This window comes from Rhopilema esculentum, chromosome 5 (genome assembly GCF_057945365.1).
Source record: "Rhopilema esculentum isolate cy_ngs chromosome 5, ASM5794536v1, whole genome shotgun sequence".
NCBI classification, from domain to species: domain Eukaryota; kingdom Metazoa; phylum Cnidaria; class Scyphozoa; order Rhizostomeae; family Rhizostomatidae; genus Rhopilema; species Rhopilema esculentum.
The window spans coordinates 781,685-797,807 of NC_142819.1; the positions used below are offsets into that span (position 1 = coordinate 781,685).

General features: G+C 35.4%; 1 protein-coding gene across 1 annotated transcript in view; it reads left to right on the top strand.

The window, feature by feature from the left end:
* The window catches only part of LOC135690140 (poly [ADP-ribose] polymerase tankyrase), a 34,390-nt gene that overhangs the window by 17,441 nt on the left and 826 nt on the right, over nt 1-16,123 (top strand). Inside the window, exons 19-45 of the mRNA XM_089108593.1 lie at nt 1-33; nt 538-765; nt 1,086-1,161; nt 1,409-1,590; nt 2,027-2,109; nt 2,482-2,597; nt 3,037-3,280; nt 3,647-3,827; nt 4,468-4,544; nt 4,988-5,083; nt 5,520-5,679; nt 5,860-6,021; nt 6,236-6,353; nt 6,481-6,598; nt 7,202-7,409; nt 7,705-7,854; nt 8,421-8,573; nt 9,265-9,452; nt 10,203-10,308; nt 10,905-11,074; nt 11,351-11,507; nt 12,254-12,378; nt 12,798-12,855; nt 14,050-14,227; nt 14,571-14,684; nt 15,327-15,523; nt 15,916-16,008. Of these exons, the coding sequence (XP_088964719.1) occupies nt 1-33; nt 538-765; nt 1,086-1,161; nt 1,409-1,590; nt 2,027-2,109; nt 2,482-2,597; nt 3,037-3,280; nt 3,647-3,827; nt 4,468-4,544; nt 4,988-5,083; nt 5,520-5,679; nt 5,860-6,021; nt 6,236-6,353; nt 6,481-6,598; nt 7,202-7,409; nt 7,705-7,854; nt 8,421-8,573; nt 9,265-9,452; nt 10,203-10,308; nt 10,905-11,074; nt 11,351-11,507; nt 12,254-12,378; nt 12,798-12,855; nt 14,050-14,227; nt 14,571-14,684; nt 15,327-15,523; nt 15,916-16,008 (3,771 nt within the window). The remainder of the gene's footprint in view (nt 34-537; nt 766-1,085; nt 1,162-1,408; nt 1,591-2,026; nt 2,110-2,481; nt 2,598-3,036; nt 3,281-3,646; nt 3,828-4,467; nt 4,545-4,987; nt 5,084-5,519; nt 5,680-5,859; nt 6,022-6,235; nt 6,354-6,480; nt 6,599-7,201; nt 7,410-7,704; nt 7,855-8,420; nt 8,574-9,264; nt 9,453-10,202; nt 10,309-10,904; nt 11,075-11,350; nt 11,508-12,253; nt 12,379-12,797; nt 12,856-14,049; nt 14,228-14,570; nt 14,685-15,326; nt 15,524-15,915; nt 16,009-16,123) is intronic.

A 16,123-nucleotide genomic window follows, 5' to 3' on the forward strand; every position in this document is an offset into this window, starting at 1 on the left:
GATGCTGTGCATAATTTCAAAGCTTTTATCAAGGTTTGCAAAAAACTACAAATTCTAGTTATTCCTTATTTTATTTCATTTTAGTAGTTTTATTGCTAATAGAAAAAGTTTCAATCTTTGATGTTTAAGTGTAGTAAGTGCTGACAAGGCTGTTTACAAAACCGATGCTTTTTGTTGGAAAAATTGTCTTATACATTGTTAAGGCCAAAATTTGCATTCTCGTATTTCGTATTGCTCATTATTCTTTGGAAAACAAGAATTTTTAATTTAAATACAGACAATTTAATTTAAATTTTTGTCTGTAACATAAACCTCCTAATCTTAACAGAAATTACTCACCGGATGCTGACAACTATAACCGTTATATTATCCAATTATTCAACTTTTATCTTTTATATTATCTTTTCAAGTACCCTTTTACCACATAAACCCTTATTTCCTCTTTCAAGAACAGTCTGTAATATTTTATCAAGTATCATTCCAAGATCGATATTTTCGTTTCCTTCATCAATTATTAAGTTTTTTGACTAATTTTAGTTTCTTGCCTACAAATGCAACCCGGATTTCAGTGCCAACGTCATTCAGAAGAAAGTGTTTTCCAAAAAAGAATCTGAAGAATCCAAAGAATCTGAAGAACCCGAAGAATCCAAAGAATCTGAAGATCCCGAAGAATCCGAAGAGTCCGAAGGATCTGAAGAATCCGAAGAATCAGAAGAATACGAAGAACCCGAAGAATCCGAAGGATCTGAAGAATCTGTTAAAAAGGTTGGAGGACTAATTGCATTAAAAACGATTTTGGGACGGCATTTGGGTTCTATATGCTAATCTCCTACTTGTAACAAATGTTGAAGAAAAGACCTTTAGCATAACCTCGAAGTTCTTTATTTTGGGTCATTAATTAGTCACCTAATAATGACCCAAAATAAAGCCTTATATAAGAGTTTCTATTGAGCATGGCTTGGGTGGTATAATAATCTGATTATGCTGATATATGAATAATAGTGGGTACTTTTATGCCAAGTATCAACGATATATATTTTGTTCAAACTTGTACGATAGCTAATTCTATGTTTTTACTGTTTCAGTATCGAAGTATTCCTACATTTGGATTTAAAATTGAAAAAGATAAGAAGATTGAGAATGACCCATATTCAATTACCGGTAGGAATATTATTTTCTATATCAAGTTGCTATCGTTCATTTTAGTATCGTGTGATTAGTAGCTATCGCCTTTATCAAATTCCTCTTTTCAAATTACAGAGACATTTGCTCATTTTATTGAAGAACTTCTTATTCTTTTGATTCTGCACAACTTAAAATTTTCTATGTCAAGTAATCTCTCTAGATCTATATCCTTACTTTGTGATCATCTCAGAAACTTAGAAACAAGTCATTGATTTTATTTTAGGCAAATTTACGTGTTTACATTTTCTTGCCATGGTTCACCTGGGGCCAGATGATCAAGCTAATTGTGTTGACATGATAATGAAAACAGTCAATGGCCAGTTGCTGAACGCAAAATGCAGACATGGAAGAACGCCTCTTCACATTGCCATCAAATTTAGAAATTATCATGCGGCTGTTTGTTTTGTAAGTTGTTATTCAAGCATATTCGGCTGTTCATGGTGAAGTTTATTAACAGAAACAATAGTGCTCTTATGATATACCTTTATGAGACAATTGAATCTTACAATTGTACAGAAAATCTTTCACATTTGTAAGCCAATGTTGTAAGTTAGTGTTAAGTTTGGTTTTTGTTTGCTAAGTAATATTTTTTTCAATCAAAGTTTCTAAAAATTTGTGTTATATTTCTTATAGCAATGTATATTTCTCCAATCATTTTCCATTTTTTCAGTTTCAAAATGATCAGATTTCCTATTAAACTATGTTGAATTTCTTAATCATTTTCCCGTCTTTTAGTCAATCATTTTCCATCTTCCTCGTGTTGAAAAGATTGGGGTAATTTTGAATGTGTTATTATATGAAATGTGTCATTTAACATAATGCCAATTGTTCCTTCTCAAAGATCAACGCTGGCTGTGATATATCGATTAAATCTTCGAATTTTGAAGAAGACTGCCTTCTTGGACCAATTGCTTTGGCTTCAAGGTTGGCTCTGTTTTTTCCTCTCCCTATTTTTCTCTCTTTAGCTCAATCAGGTCATATATTTTGGCACATTATTGTTTACCTAAAGGTATGTGATTGGGTACCTTCTGGATATTTCTGTCTCATGTCTTAGCTGGAGACTTGAGAACCTGATTAATGCTATTGCAAAACATGTGGACGTCTTTTGTTGAACTGTCTTGTGTCTCGTTCTGTACCTTGGCAACACCCTCTTGTCTTACGAAACCAAGACAAAATGGGATATACTTTAAACGCTTGTAAGTCCCTCTGTTCGCTCCATATTTCATACGTTTTTTCTCCTGAAATTTTTGATGGATCCAAAGGTTTTGTTTCAGGCTTTGTGATAATTGTTTTTAGACCACCCTGTCAACTAGATGTTGTAAAGGAACTTATCAAGTTCAAGGCAGACCCCAATGTCAGAAGTGGAAAGGATGAAAGAACTCCACTAAGCTTTGCAGTGGAAAACGTATCGGGTAATGAAACTTTTCTTTTAGTTATAATAGTCTGACGTACAAAAATATACAAGATTACATGCGAAAATATTCTTCTGCATTTTCAAAGCTTGTTTTACTTCCAAAATTAATTAGTGTTTACTCTCTGTTGTAGCTTGCCTTTTATATTATTCTCTATAGTACGTCTATGCTTTTCTCTCAAGGATTATACAAAAGTTTATAGCACGGGAAAAACAATAAATCGCTTTATTGAAGCAAGCTTTCAAAAGTATCCCTTAAACTTACGGGACACTTACACGATCCCTTTGCAAAGTAGTACTTCCTTCCTTTCCTTTTTTCCGTATCTTTTTTAGTTGTGAACTTATTTTTTGAAGACTAAAATAGGGTGCATTGTGATAAAAATTGGAAAAATGTATCGGGGGATTTTTACCTGTTGAAAAAGCCACTGTTGCTCCCGTAGATAAAACGTATGTCGGTGCAGTTGCACTTGAACTGGTAAAAACATTGGTTGCCGCTGGTGCCATTGTAAACAGCTGTGATGTGAACAGAAGGACGCCCCTCCATCACCTTATCAACTCATCCAGTGGTGGTTATGAAGCTTTAACTGAAGTCGAAGAGTTTTTCATTTCTTCTGATGCTGATGTTACTGCAACTGATTGCAAGCAAAAGATGCCTATTTTCTACGCTTTTAGCAACTTCAATAGGTAGGCAAAATGGGAATTTTTTCCCAGGAAACTATTTGTTTTTGCTTGAAATTGGTAGGAATTCTTGAAGACCGTTCTTGTAGACATGAGCTCGCAAGGTCTTGTATCCAAGCTTTTGATAATTGCCCTGTAGGTTAATAACGCATCTTTTAAGTCCTTAAAAAAACTTATGGAAATTCAATATAGAATGCAGTTCTACGAATATTGGAATATTTAGAATTATTTTCGAATTTTTCTTACTTTATATTTATATTATATATTATAGGTATAGATTATTATTAAATTCCCTTACCGTCTGCTCAAAGTCTGAGCTTCAAAGAATGTGCATTCTTTGATTATTTCGTTTATGTTCTAATTTTTCAATAGCAAGCAAAAAGACGAAACTAGCATGATCGACCCCATATCCATTGTCCGCTTGATATGCGACCATGCTGAAACGAAGTCAGTACACACATCCGTGCTGTCACATAAAGACAATAGACAAAGGACAGTTATGCATTATGCTGCTCTAAGAGGTGCATCGATCTCCTGTCTCCATATGCTCAAGGTTCAAATCGCAGTTTTATCATTTACTTTTTATCAATATCTGCATGACTGTCTTGACTCGCGTTGATATCAATGCGTGGATGTGATGAGTCGGCATATTTGCAATAATAAACTTGATCTATGCACGGTATTTAGCAGTTTCACCATTCTTGTCAGTTTTAACAGTCAAACTCTTTATCGAGAATCTTCAATTTTTCGTTATTAACATTTGATCATTGGCAACAGTTTTTTCTACCATTCATTTGCAAAAGCATTTAGACGTGAAAGCACTTAGACGTGAAAATTTGCTCTTCCAAAAATGATCTTTGATGTTAGTTTTCGAAAAGCAGATTGTCTTACAAAATGTGATATGAAAGAACATTCTTCATTGCAATTCTAAATCACGTCACTTTATTCCAATTTCTCTAAACATCCATAGTTATTTTTCGATTTAAACTGCACGTGGCGGCGGGAGAGTGGGAAAAATTTTGACTGTTGCGATCGTACCCCCAAATAACGATTTACACGATCTTCTAATTGCCGAATGGCGCTTCTTGAGATGATATCTGGCATTTACTGTATCCGATTTCTATGCGTTCCTGTTGGTAGAATAGCTGCTTTGCAACGAAACTAAGCTTTGTGTTGTTGCGAATTCTTTACAGCATGGCGCATTGGCTAATGGAGTTGATGAGCATGGAAATACGCCGGTGGCACTAGCATTACGTTCGGGACACCACGGGTAAATACATGATAATTCGATACATGATGATTATCATTTTTCATATAAAGTGATTAAAAAATAAATGCGACTTGAATGCAATTTAAAGTTTTTACGCAAACTAAAATAGGAAAACTGCCAAAGGCAATGCCAAAGTAGATGCATTTAGAATGTATTATTTGATTGTTAATTGGGTTGACTAACTTAGAAAACTGACCTGCTTTGATTGATATTTTAATATGGAGCACCTAAAATTTGAAAATGAACAGCTGTTGTTTTTACTACAATAAACGAATCCTTTCAGATAAACCTTTTTTTTTGTTTCTTGAATGCTTTGGAAAAACTAAATGCACCAACTCACTTAAATTATGTAATTCCTCTCTTCGTTAGTCTTCCCTGTAGCTTTATAGAAAAGATCGGTTAGCCTGGGTAATCTAAAACTATCAGGGTTACTTTTCTTGCAGATGTGCAATGATCCTTTTACAGCATAGTAGCAAACTGTCGACTTGGGATGTGATAACCCCCGTCACAGAAGAGCAATTAAAGGAATATAAAGAAGAGTAAGTATTTATTATTTTCAATGTTTCCTTTAGCAAGCAAAGAGAAGAAACTAGCATGTATGTTGTTCCAGGCTTTTATTCCTGTACCTTTGTTGGTTTGTCGGTTTTATTTCCCTTTTTCTTTACAAACTGGTAGAGATCTTCTGAGAAGGTATTAGCATAAAAGGGACTAGTGAAGGAAGGTGCGCTAGACAGGAGAAGAAAGAGACGGGGGATCACAAGGGGAGCACCGAAGGACACGCAGGCACTAGCTAGTATCCTACTTGAAGGAGAAACACCTTCGAGTAGGTCTTCTGGTAATGATAACGATGATGATGATAATGATGACCTTTTACTCATTTTAACCATTCCTTTGCTCTTTATATCCTTCTTGTTTCATTTTTCTATTAAATTTAAACGCCTACGAAATGCTCTGAATGGTCGTTTTTATGTGCAGAGTTGCGAGTTCTAAATGGAAGCATGCTGCCAACTGTGCCCTTCAAAAGCCAGAGCCAGTGAAGAAATCAGCGTTACAAATTGCAATTGAGAAGGACTGGCCAGGAGTCGCCTATATGATACTCGAGTGCGGGGGAATACCATTATTCGACGCTTTTAGGGTACGTAATAACTGAGATGTCTTTTCTTATAAAGCATTGGCAACACCCGCTTGGAAAGAGCTAGAATTTCATTTATTAAGGCAGTTTTTTCATTCTATTTCTTCAACAATAATTTTGTTGACCCATTTGCCGTAACTTCTTTCTCGGTGAGCCGTTTCAAACTTTGCCCTCTTTTTCAAGGCATCGCTGAAGGCAAGCAGGCTTAGTCTGGCCTGGACCCTGCTCAAGCAGGAGAGGAATGCAAAAGCATTTCTCGCTCTCGATGGAAACTCCTCAAGCATGCTGCATGTTTTGGCCACTCATTCCAATCTGGATGAAAGTGATGATGGAATGTTAATACAAGTGAGCTTTTCATATTTTCATAGTTTTGATGTCTAGTCGATTCGTATTAAGCTGTAAACTATCTACTTGTGAAGTGAAAAGTTTTCCTCTTTTAGTTTTCTTAAAAACTTTAAATTGCATTCAAGTCGCATTGATTTTTTAATCACTTTATATGAAAAACGATAATCATCATGTATCGAAACAGTCTCAAATTATTATCTTATTTACTCTCTAGATTGCGAAGTTTTTGCTTGACAAAGGTATTGATGTGGCCAAGGAAGATAAGGACGGCGTGCTTCCTTTACACATTGCAGCTCACAATGCTCATTTTTCTCTCTGCAGTTTGTTTCTTGGTATGTTCTCTATATACTTAACTGTTATATATTTTCTCAAGGTATTAAACCTCATTTGCTTCCCACATTCCCTACAATCTTTGTAGATATTTTTCTACTAATTTTCCAACCGTCTTTCTTTTTGCAGATTACTCTTTGGTCTCCTTGAATAGATCAAATAAAGAAGGGCTTACTCCTCTGGCTGCTGTTTTTAACACCGCTGTAAATGATGGCAAAATCGAGGAAAAACATGTCAAATTGATAAAGTGAGTCTTTGAATCAGTGTAGCTTCTTAAGTCCTTTACAATATCTAGTTAACATAGTGTTCTAAAAGCATTTGTCAAAAAGCCTAGAAACTAGCGTCGTGAAAGATGGGTAGATGGCGCTGCAACATGTTGGCAATTCGATAAATATTATCTGCAATCAAGTGTTTTCAACTCATCAATTGGAAACGAGGCCTTTATAAAGAAGCTTAATCATTTACTCCTTTACCAACGTTCACTGCTTAGCTAAAGAAAATATCTTCGACCTCTGCCTGAGAGCCTGACCCGTTCCTTTTTTCTTATTTTAAAATTTCCATTTCCAGTAATTATTTCAATTTGTAATACAGTAATAAGGTTTTTCTTATACGTTATGCATCTGATTTCATGTTCGTGTGCCGTTATCGAAACTGAGGAGCTACCTAGCGTAAGTAAATCAAATAAATTGAAATTTCTGTGTCAGCAAGATTGTAGTAATTGTAGTAAAATATCTTTCCTTCTAACTTTCGTGATCAATGTGTAAGAGAATGTTGATAGACTTGGACAAATGATAGTTTACATAATTATTTAGCGACTGGCAGCATTTTACTTCGACCTGTTTCTTTCTAGGTTATTTGTGAGCAAAGGTGTTAATTCTTTTGATATTTGCTATTCCACTGGCACACTAGACAACGAAGCTCTAGCAGAAACAACGACAATACTCAACGATTTAGTACTGCTTGAAAACGATGGTAATTTTGCCGACCCTAAATCAAGCGATAAACAAGGCTCGATTGAGTATCTCCTTGCCAATGGAGCAGATATCAACTTTGCGAACGTACGTACTTACGTAAAACCACTTTTGAAGAAAAGATCAACATAGAGTCCTGATTATTTAAACCTCTTTGTTGGTAATACATGTTATATTAAACGTGGCAAGGGACAAGGGACGTTTTTTATGTACTATACCTTTCTTTTGAGCTCAGCATACCGCAATACATCAACATATCCTTAATCATCGACCCTAGATCATTTCTTTTTTATCATAAAAGTATGCATTCTCTTTCATTTCACGTTTGTATTTTTTAGAAGTTTTAAGCTTACTCGTAGCTATAAACTGACTTTTATTTTAGCGCAGAGGAATAACTCCTTTGATGGTAGCTGTTATGAGTAATTATCAAGATATGGTGAAGCTCCTCCTGAGCTACAGACAAATTAATCTTGATGTAGTGACCAAGAATGGATCTTCTTTGGCCCACATTTGCCTCAGTTCAAAGGATGGTGTAAGTTTTGTTTTCCCTTTTACCAGTTTCATCACATAGGTCAAGATCTTAATTCACATAGGTCACGTTCTATGGTAACATAGGTCACGGTCTGGGGTCACATACTGTAGGTCACGTTGTAAGGTCACATGGGTCACGCTCTGAGGTTACATAGGTCACGTTCTAAGGTCACATAGGTCACATTGTTCGAAATATTCAAATATCCAAAATATTCAAAATAAGTTGGTTTAAAATTAATGATGCAATTTTTATCCACCTGTTGTACTAAAATGCCCTTTGCATTCTGTTAAGAAACGTCTTTCTCAAACTAGATTTAAAAAGAGGAGGAATAGTTTTATAGGACTGACTCTGCCTCAACTCTGTACAAACCAACCTTTATTTGCTTTACAGCCTTCCTTTCTTGCTATAAAGAATTATGTTCAAAAATTTGAATAGGAATTTTCGTCACGATCCAGTTACACATTGGATCCTGGGTTGTATGTTTAGATCCAAGATGTTCTCATTATCAAAACGCGTTGCTGTTGATACTTTTTAGAACATTTGTTAAGTTTTGTATTCCTTTTTAGTTTTATACAGAGCATACGGAAATACTCAAAATATTGCTCAAGAAGCGAATAGGTTTGGAGCATGTGGATGATTTCGGACATGCTCCATTGTACTATGCATTGAAGCAACCCACTGGGGTTATGGCAAGTTTGTTTCCTGCCCGACTTAAACAGGTGTGCCATTTTTCTGTGTTTCAATATTCAATTATCCTTTTACTTTTACTTTTAACTAATTGCTTTCACAAAGAAAATTTTGATGTAAAGGAAGTGGAGCACACTGGACAATGATATGCATTGAAGTATGCGCTGCCGTCTCCCTTCATCCCTTTCATAAAGAACTGAACTAAAACTCGACTAATTCTTCATTTTGTTTATGACCTTAATCTACTCCAAAACCTCTAATTGGCCCCTTTCTCGCACTACAGCCTCTCTATTGCTATAAAAAGCTACTTTTCCAACTCACTTCAATTCAACCCAGTTCAGTTCAATTAACGATAAACAAAAGGTTTGGAAATTTGAAGAAACTCGCATGAGCTATCGAGCCAAGTGTGCTAGCATTATAACTGATCAGCATAGCTGTGTCATATAAATCTAACTGACAGGTATTTTAATTTTCTTGTTTGATTAACTTGCTTTTTTCATGGTGTAATTCATTCATCTATAGCTCTATAAAAACTGCCATCAATCTCCTTTCCTTTCTCGATACATAATTGCTTTGCAAAAAGCAAACATTTTAGAATTACTTGAGCTTTTCGTCTGACACTCCTGTATGCTTTTCTTCGATTTTTATTCGTACGTTGTATACTTTAAGAAGCGACTTTTTTGAATTATGTTTCATCGCGTTTTCAACTCACATTTTTCTTAGAATTTCACTGTTGAATCAGTCAAGGAGGAGGAGGTTTTCCCATTCAAATCTAAAGCAGGGGAATTCTGGGAAGGCACTAAGTTGGATGTAAAGCGCGATGCGGAAGAGGAAATTAAGAAGCTTAAAAAGGTGCAACTGAATGAAAGCACACCGACAGTTGATAAAGCTTTGAACATGGCTGCAACAGGGTAAGGCTAGAGGGATATGAGGCGGGTGACAGCTGTGGGCTGTTAGTCCCATTCTCACAAGAGATTCCACGAATACTGTTACGTTAAGTTGGTCTCACAAATGATTATGTAGTCTCCATTATTAAGTAAAATACAACCCCTGCTTGCTGATTTTATTAATCGCAAGATATTTTCAAGTAAATCACTTTTATTGATTTACATCCTAAGTAAGATGAGCAGTGTAGCGCTAAATTCTTGCATTTCGTCACTATTTTGAGATTCTGTAAAATAACACCTTTGATATCAACAAAAATTGTAATATGAAAATGTCCAACACTCTTCAGAGTATAAACATCGGAAAATGCCTTAGTATGACACATTCTGCCCTTCTCTGCTATTTACAAATTTTGCGGCACGAAAGGCTTATTGAATCATGTCTAATTTATCGTCAAGGAACTCATATTCATGTTTAGAGTTTAGCTGACGACTCTAGGAATAATTTGGCTTTTATATCTACATGACCAAAGGATTTTCTCTCCTTAAATTCAAAGCTGGTGATAATTGCTTTGCCTTTTATTAACCAGAACTACGAATCTTTTAAAATTGCATCTTTTTAGAAATATGTATTTTCTTTAAGAAATTGGTTTGCATATTTTTATGTCCCAAGTATCTAGAATGTCGTTTTGTAGAATGGTCTTAAGCTTATATTCATATTCAAAGCTACCTGTCCACTTTTGTTTCAAAGCTTTTAATATTGTATTGTTTACACAGTGCTGTCTACATGGATGAAGAGACAGGAGTCTTCTACGATGTTGTGCTCACAAAAGTCGATGTCCGACGTGGGTTATATGGAATCAATGTGTTCTATAAACTTCAGGTATTACATGGATCATTTTTTTCAAGTGTCAAGTTCATTCAATATAAGAGCATTTTTCTATGCTTCTAAATCTCTCTGTGTCTTGTTCTTACAGTAAGATCTTGCCCTTGCAGAAGCCTAGTCTTGATGTTGTTGTAGAATCTTCATATTTCTGCAGATTCCTAATCTTATTGCCAGATCAAAATTTTGTCATACGGCAAAATCTTTATTGTCATCCCATAGTACAATCTTGCGGTCCAAATCTTACCATTAATCTTATTTTCATTATAAATTTAATGTTGCTGCAGCATTTCAAGCTCAATCTTCAAATGAATCTTTGTTTTCACCCTTCTTTATCAACAAAAGGCAACTAAAGGGAAATACAATCCCTTTTTAATAACCATCATTGCATGTTTTAATTCTGCTTGTTGTCTGTTTCATATTTGCATTTTATAATATTTTTATCATTTTTTTCTTTTACCTTTTAAATTTTGGTAGTAACATTTTAAAGATTTTTTAACATTTGAAAGATCCAGTCTCTACTGTTACTTGTTTTTCTCTTCCCCGTGTAACTCTTTATCTAACTTTCATTGAGACAAGATGCTTTTTCATCTTAGGTTGTCCATCATAAAGGGAAACAACTTTGGCTTCTGTTTAATCGGTGGGGAAGGATAGGTTCTGGCGGCCAACACCAGCAGACTCCATTCTCTAACCCACAGGATGCGTGCAATGAATTTCAGAAGATTTTTAAAAGCAAGACGGGGAACAAGTGGGCTGATTTGAATAAGTAGGTCGTGGGACATTTTGCAAGCCTAAGTAACACATTCTTCCTCCTGTGTAGTTCCTGTTACTGATTTGAAGAAAACTTGAGTTGATCGACCTTACTGTTTTCACACAAGACTAGGTTTTCAAACAGCTTTCTAATGCAGTTTTTGCCTTTATCTTTTGTGTTTCCGGTTGTTTTTTTAATTGGGTTACAGTCTTTTATGTGTATTTTGGATCTTTCTGCACTTGTACGTTTGTCATATTTCTAGTCAGCTTTGGAGTTTCTCATATTTTGTAGCTTCCAGAAGACGCCCAACAAGTATTCGTTGGTAAGAAACGAGAAAAACCCTGAAAGGATGCTCCACAAGACAAATAAAATATTGAAGCCTTTTACTCAAAAAGAATCCCCAGGATCAAGTTTGCCAGAAGAACTGGAAATTTTAATGCAAAACTTGGCAAGATCTTTTGTTTTTCGTTTGATTTTAGCAGCATCTAAAAATGGAAGGGAAAATTGTTCGAAGAAATCAATCATTGATAGACTTAATTATATCGATTGATTTATGATTTTTTGCTTAGTTAGCCCCAAGAAACCTTAAACTGTGTCCTTGAAAATGTGGTATGCATAAGATTGATGTTGTTAATATTCCACTTTACTTTTGAAGTTACTTTCAAGTTTGACTACACGTTGATGTAATCTCCCGTTGATGTTTTTCCCCATTGATGTATTCCTCTAATGATATAATCTCCCGTTGATGTATTTCCCATTGATGTATTCCCCCATTGATAAAATCTCCCACTGATAATTTTCCCTATTAATGTCTTTCCCTATTGATGTTGCCCCTATTGATGTAATCTCCCATTGATATATTTCCCCATTGATGTATTCCCCTATTGATAAAATATCCCATTGATAATTTTCCCTATTGATGTATTCCCCGATTAATGTAATCTCCCATTGCTGTAATCCCCCATTGATGTAATCTTCCATTGATATATTTCCCCATTGATGTATTCCCCCATTGATAAAATCTCCCATTGATGTCTTTCCCTATTGAAGTATTCCCCTATTGATGTATTCCCCCATTGACGTGTTCCCCTATTGATGTAATCTCCCATTGTCAATTTCCCCATTGATGTATTCCCCCATTGATAAAATCTCCCATTGATGTATTCCCCCATTGATGTGTTTCATTTTTTACAGATAGATCTTCGTGCTTATGACCGATGGCTGCAAAACTTCTGCAAGGTGGACAGGGATTTTTTACCTTTTGGTTTGATATCCCGTGACGTGATTGAGCAAGCAAAGTTAATCCTAGATGAAATACGGTTTGTGGATTTATTTTCACGCTGCCTTTGAGCTTGAATTGCATTTTCATCGTTCAAACAATGTTCCTTCTTATATAATCTTTTTGTGGCACCTAAAATTGGCAGACTGTTTTAAAATATTGTGTCTTTAAGAATTTTTATCGATGTCTTTTAAAGACGTATGTAGTGTCAGCTTCATACAATTTGTCTCGATGTTCTCAAACTTAGAATCTCAAAGTAGTGTTTCCGTAGAAATATATTTGATCTACCAAAGAAGTCGCTTAAGCCTTTTAATATTTTTTATTTGTTTCCTGTTGTTTAAAGAATCCCTAGCTTATTTTACCAAGTCAGTGCTAACCGTTTTAAATTGAGTTTTTGAATTAAATTTACTCTCCTTAATGTTTCTAAAGTATAGTTAGATTTTATGGGTTTATTTTTAGTGGATTGCTGGAGAGCAAGAAAGACTCCCAAGCGAATGACGTCTTCATTTATGAAAAGGTATGCACTGATTTTTGAAAGAACTGCTTACCTTTTCTGATATAATCTTGATATCTGTTCACCCATGGAAAATCAATTAATCGTTTGGGGATCGTGAAATGAAAGATATTTCCTAATTCTTTCTTTAGAAGCTATTTTGATAGAAATGTTAGCTATGCTGATTTTTTTTCTTTTTGTTTATTTGTGTATTTTTTTCTAAAAAATAGATATGCTATTTGCAAAACACTTTTATTCCCTCCCGATCAATTCTATTAGTGCTTTAAATCTTTTTGTACTCAATCACCCCGTGACGAATATTTGAGGTGAAGATTGAAGTCAATGACTCTACCGTATGTTTCATTTTTAGCCAATTCGGTGAAAACAATTCCCAAATGGGAACTCCTAAGCAAATCACTCTGATTATGATCAGGAGATTAATGACGTAAACCATCGAATTTTGACCATATTTTGATTGGCTTGTTGTACACTAAGGCAGCCTTTCCACTAACCTGGGTTAAAACATATCCGGGTTAAAAGTTATCCGTTTCCGCGTCGCGTTCCCACTAACTCACTTGAAAAACGGATAAGTTTGAAAACGGGTCTCAAAGTGGGTCAGTTTTTACCCGGGTATCTTTTGACTCACCTGCGAGTTAATGAAAACGCCGAACCCGGATAACTTTTGATCCACTTGCAACAACAGCAACGTTTAAAAATTGTGACGGCGCCAAAAGTAAAAAAACAAAATCCTGGATGTCGATGTTGCTTCCATTGGCCTACAACGATAGAAATTGAAGGATTTTGATGAAAATACTGAATTCTCTTACAACTTTTCACCCTGCATGCATTTTAACCCGGCTTAGTGGGAACGATCAAAAATGGATTAAAAACGGGTCGAAGAAAAGTGCCGTTTCCATTGACTCACTTTAAAAACGGATAATTTTTAACCCGGGTATGTTTTAACCCAGGCTAGTGGAAAGGCTGCCTAATAGTATGAATTGGTGAAGTTGTTGGGTCTAGCCTTTTTCATTTTTAGGTTGCTACAGTTATCTCGATATCTAGCTTTTATTTTTTGTTATTTTAAAAAACCTTGTCCGAATAAGCAATTCCCTTTCAAAATGGTAACACAAACCGCCCTTTAACAGTGTTTTTCTTCTAGAAAAACTGCAGCTTTTTGTGATGATTTCTTTCATTAGTCGATATTTACCTATTTTTCAGGTTGCAGAGTTGAGCAACAATCTTTACATGATGGTACCGCCAGCTCACTATGCCTACGAGCGAATCATACCTCTGAACACTTTAAATGAAGTCAAAAAGTATTTGGAGCGCTTAAATATGCTAACAGATTTATCAACAGCTAGTGAGTTGTTACTAGCTGCTCAGCACAAAAAACAAGGTAGGCATTACCTACTATCACTTTGATGTCATCTAAAGAGTCAAAAAGCTTTTTGCCTACCCAAGAAAACATTTCGGTATCTATAGGAAGAAACCAATCTCTTTTCTTATCTCGTCAATGTTAGCTGTTTGAGAAGCTTTTGCTAGCTGTTAGCTCTTGTGCCAGAGCTAAATGAAAGCTGATAAACAATGTAGTTCTGCGTGTTGTGCATCAATCAATACAATCCCTATTTGCGTTTTTGTGCATGATCCAATGCTAGACCCCTGAATTAGGTCATAATTGAGCGAAATTTGTCAGAACTTGAAGCACGTGCTCATGCAAGTACTAATTCTTTCTTCCATAGTTATCAATCCAGTCGATTATGTTTTCCGTGGTATTGGAGTGAATTGTGAAATAATGGACCATACATCAACTGAGAGTCAATATATTCTTCAATTCATTGAGAATTCTCTTCAAGGTAGGAATTACTAAGGTGGCATGAGAATATTTCAAATTGATATTTTTCTCTTCAATGGCTGCTCAATGTGCAATCGATACAACGAATAGCGTGCTGTTATGTAATTTTTTTTAACGAAAAAAGGATTTTTTGTTGAAGAGTTCATTCATCGTTTTTCATGCTCGACCATTTTCTTCATGCCTAATGGTTGCCCCTAGTGACAATGCATGGAAGTGACCCATCGGCATTCTCTAACACGTGTTGTTTTTCTTTCTTTGTGGTAAGATTGGATAGAATGCTTTAAATACAGGCAATAGCGCATCTTTTCCTAATCAGAGCCAAGGATAATATTTACAGAGCCTTATCAAAGCACTCAATTTTTCCCTCACGACAAGGAGCTAATCGTTCAAATTTTTTTTCAACAAAAACTCTGAAGATTTAAATGTTTTTTCTAGCTTTAAACCATCCTTTCCAAGCCCCTACACCCAGTAACTAGTAATTCTGTCAATTTGTCAATTTGTCAACCTGGGCCACTTAAGGCTGAATTTTAGCTTCTTTTTCCATACTTTTGTACCCAAAATGCTCATATCTATCAGACTTTACATAAGCTTTCAACCACTTAAAGATACCCTCAAGTAATTTGATTTAAACATTGCTTTGAAGGTGACACTGTGACAGTCTCTGGCCTGTATCGCCTCAAGCGTGACGAGGAAGAGAACAACTTTGAAAGTTGCGGAGTCAAGCACAACCGCCAACTTCTTTGGCATGGTACAGACACCTCTCATGTGATAAGCATTTTAAAGAATGGAATTAAGCAAGACGAAATCCATGCCATGAAAACAGGAAATTCATTGGGCTGTGTAAGTAGCAATTTTATTAGCAGGGTGGAACGAAAAGCAGGTGCTTATCATTTCTCGCATGTCTTTTTTAACCAACCAAACATCAAGGTACTGAATTTATGGTCAATATTAATTTTTTTTGTATTTTTAGGAAGTCTTAGTTCTTAGGAGGATGGTTATGTGTATAATAATTGGATAAAAAGACAAAGCGATCATACAGCTATTGATGAAATCTCAAGTTGCTTCATTTTGTAAATTTTTACATAGCAGTGGAAGCTTCTTCAAAATTGTCTACTCGACTTTGCATCAGAATAATATACGCTTCTTTCTTGTAAAATTGTTTTCTAAGCGTCCTTTCTCGCACTTCTTTCTACCTGGATTTCAATTTATACAATTTCTCGTTTTCATTTCAGGGGATTTATTTCTCTCTGTCTTTCAAAAAAGCGATGTCATATTCCAGTTATCACAATAATTGCAAAAGCCCTGGTTTTGTTTTCTTATGCGAGGTAATTTGCCTGATATATTTATGAGAAACTCTTTGATACGAACGCTAGAAAAGTAAGCCTGAGTGTGGATTCTTCTTTTTATCGCCTCCTTGAGAACATTCAAGCAACATTTCCT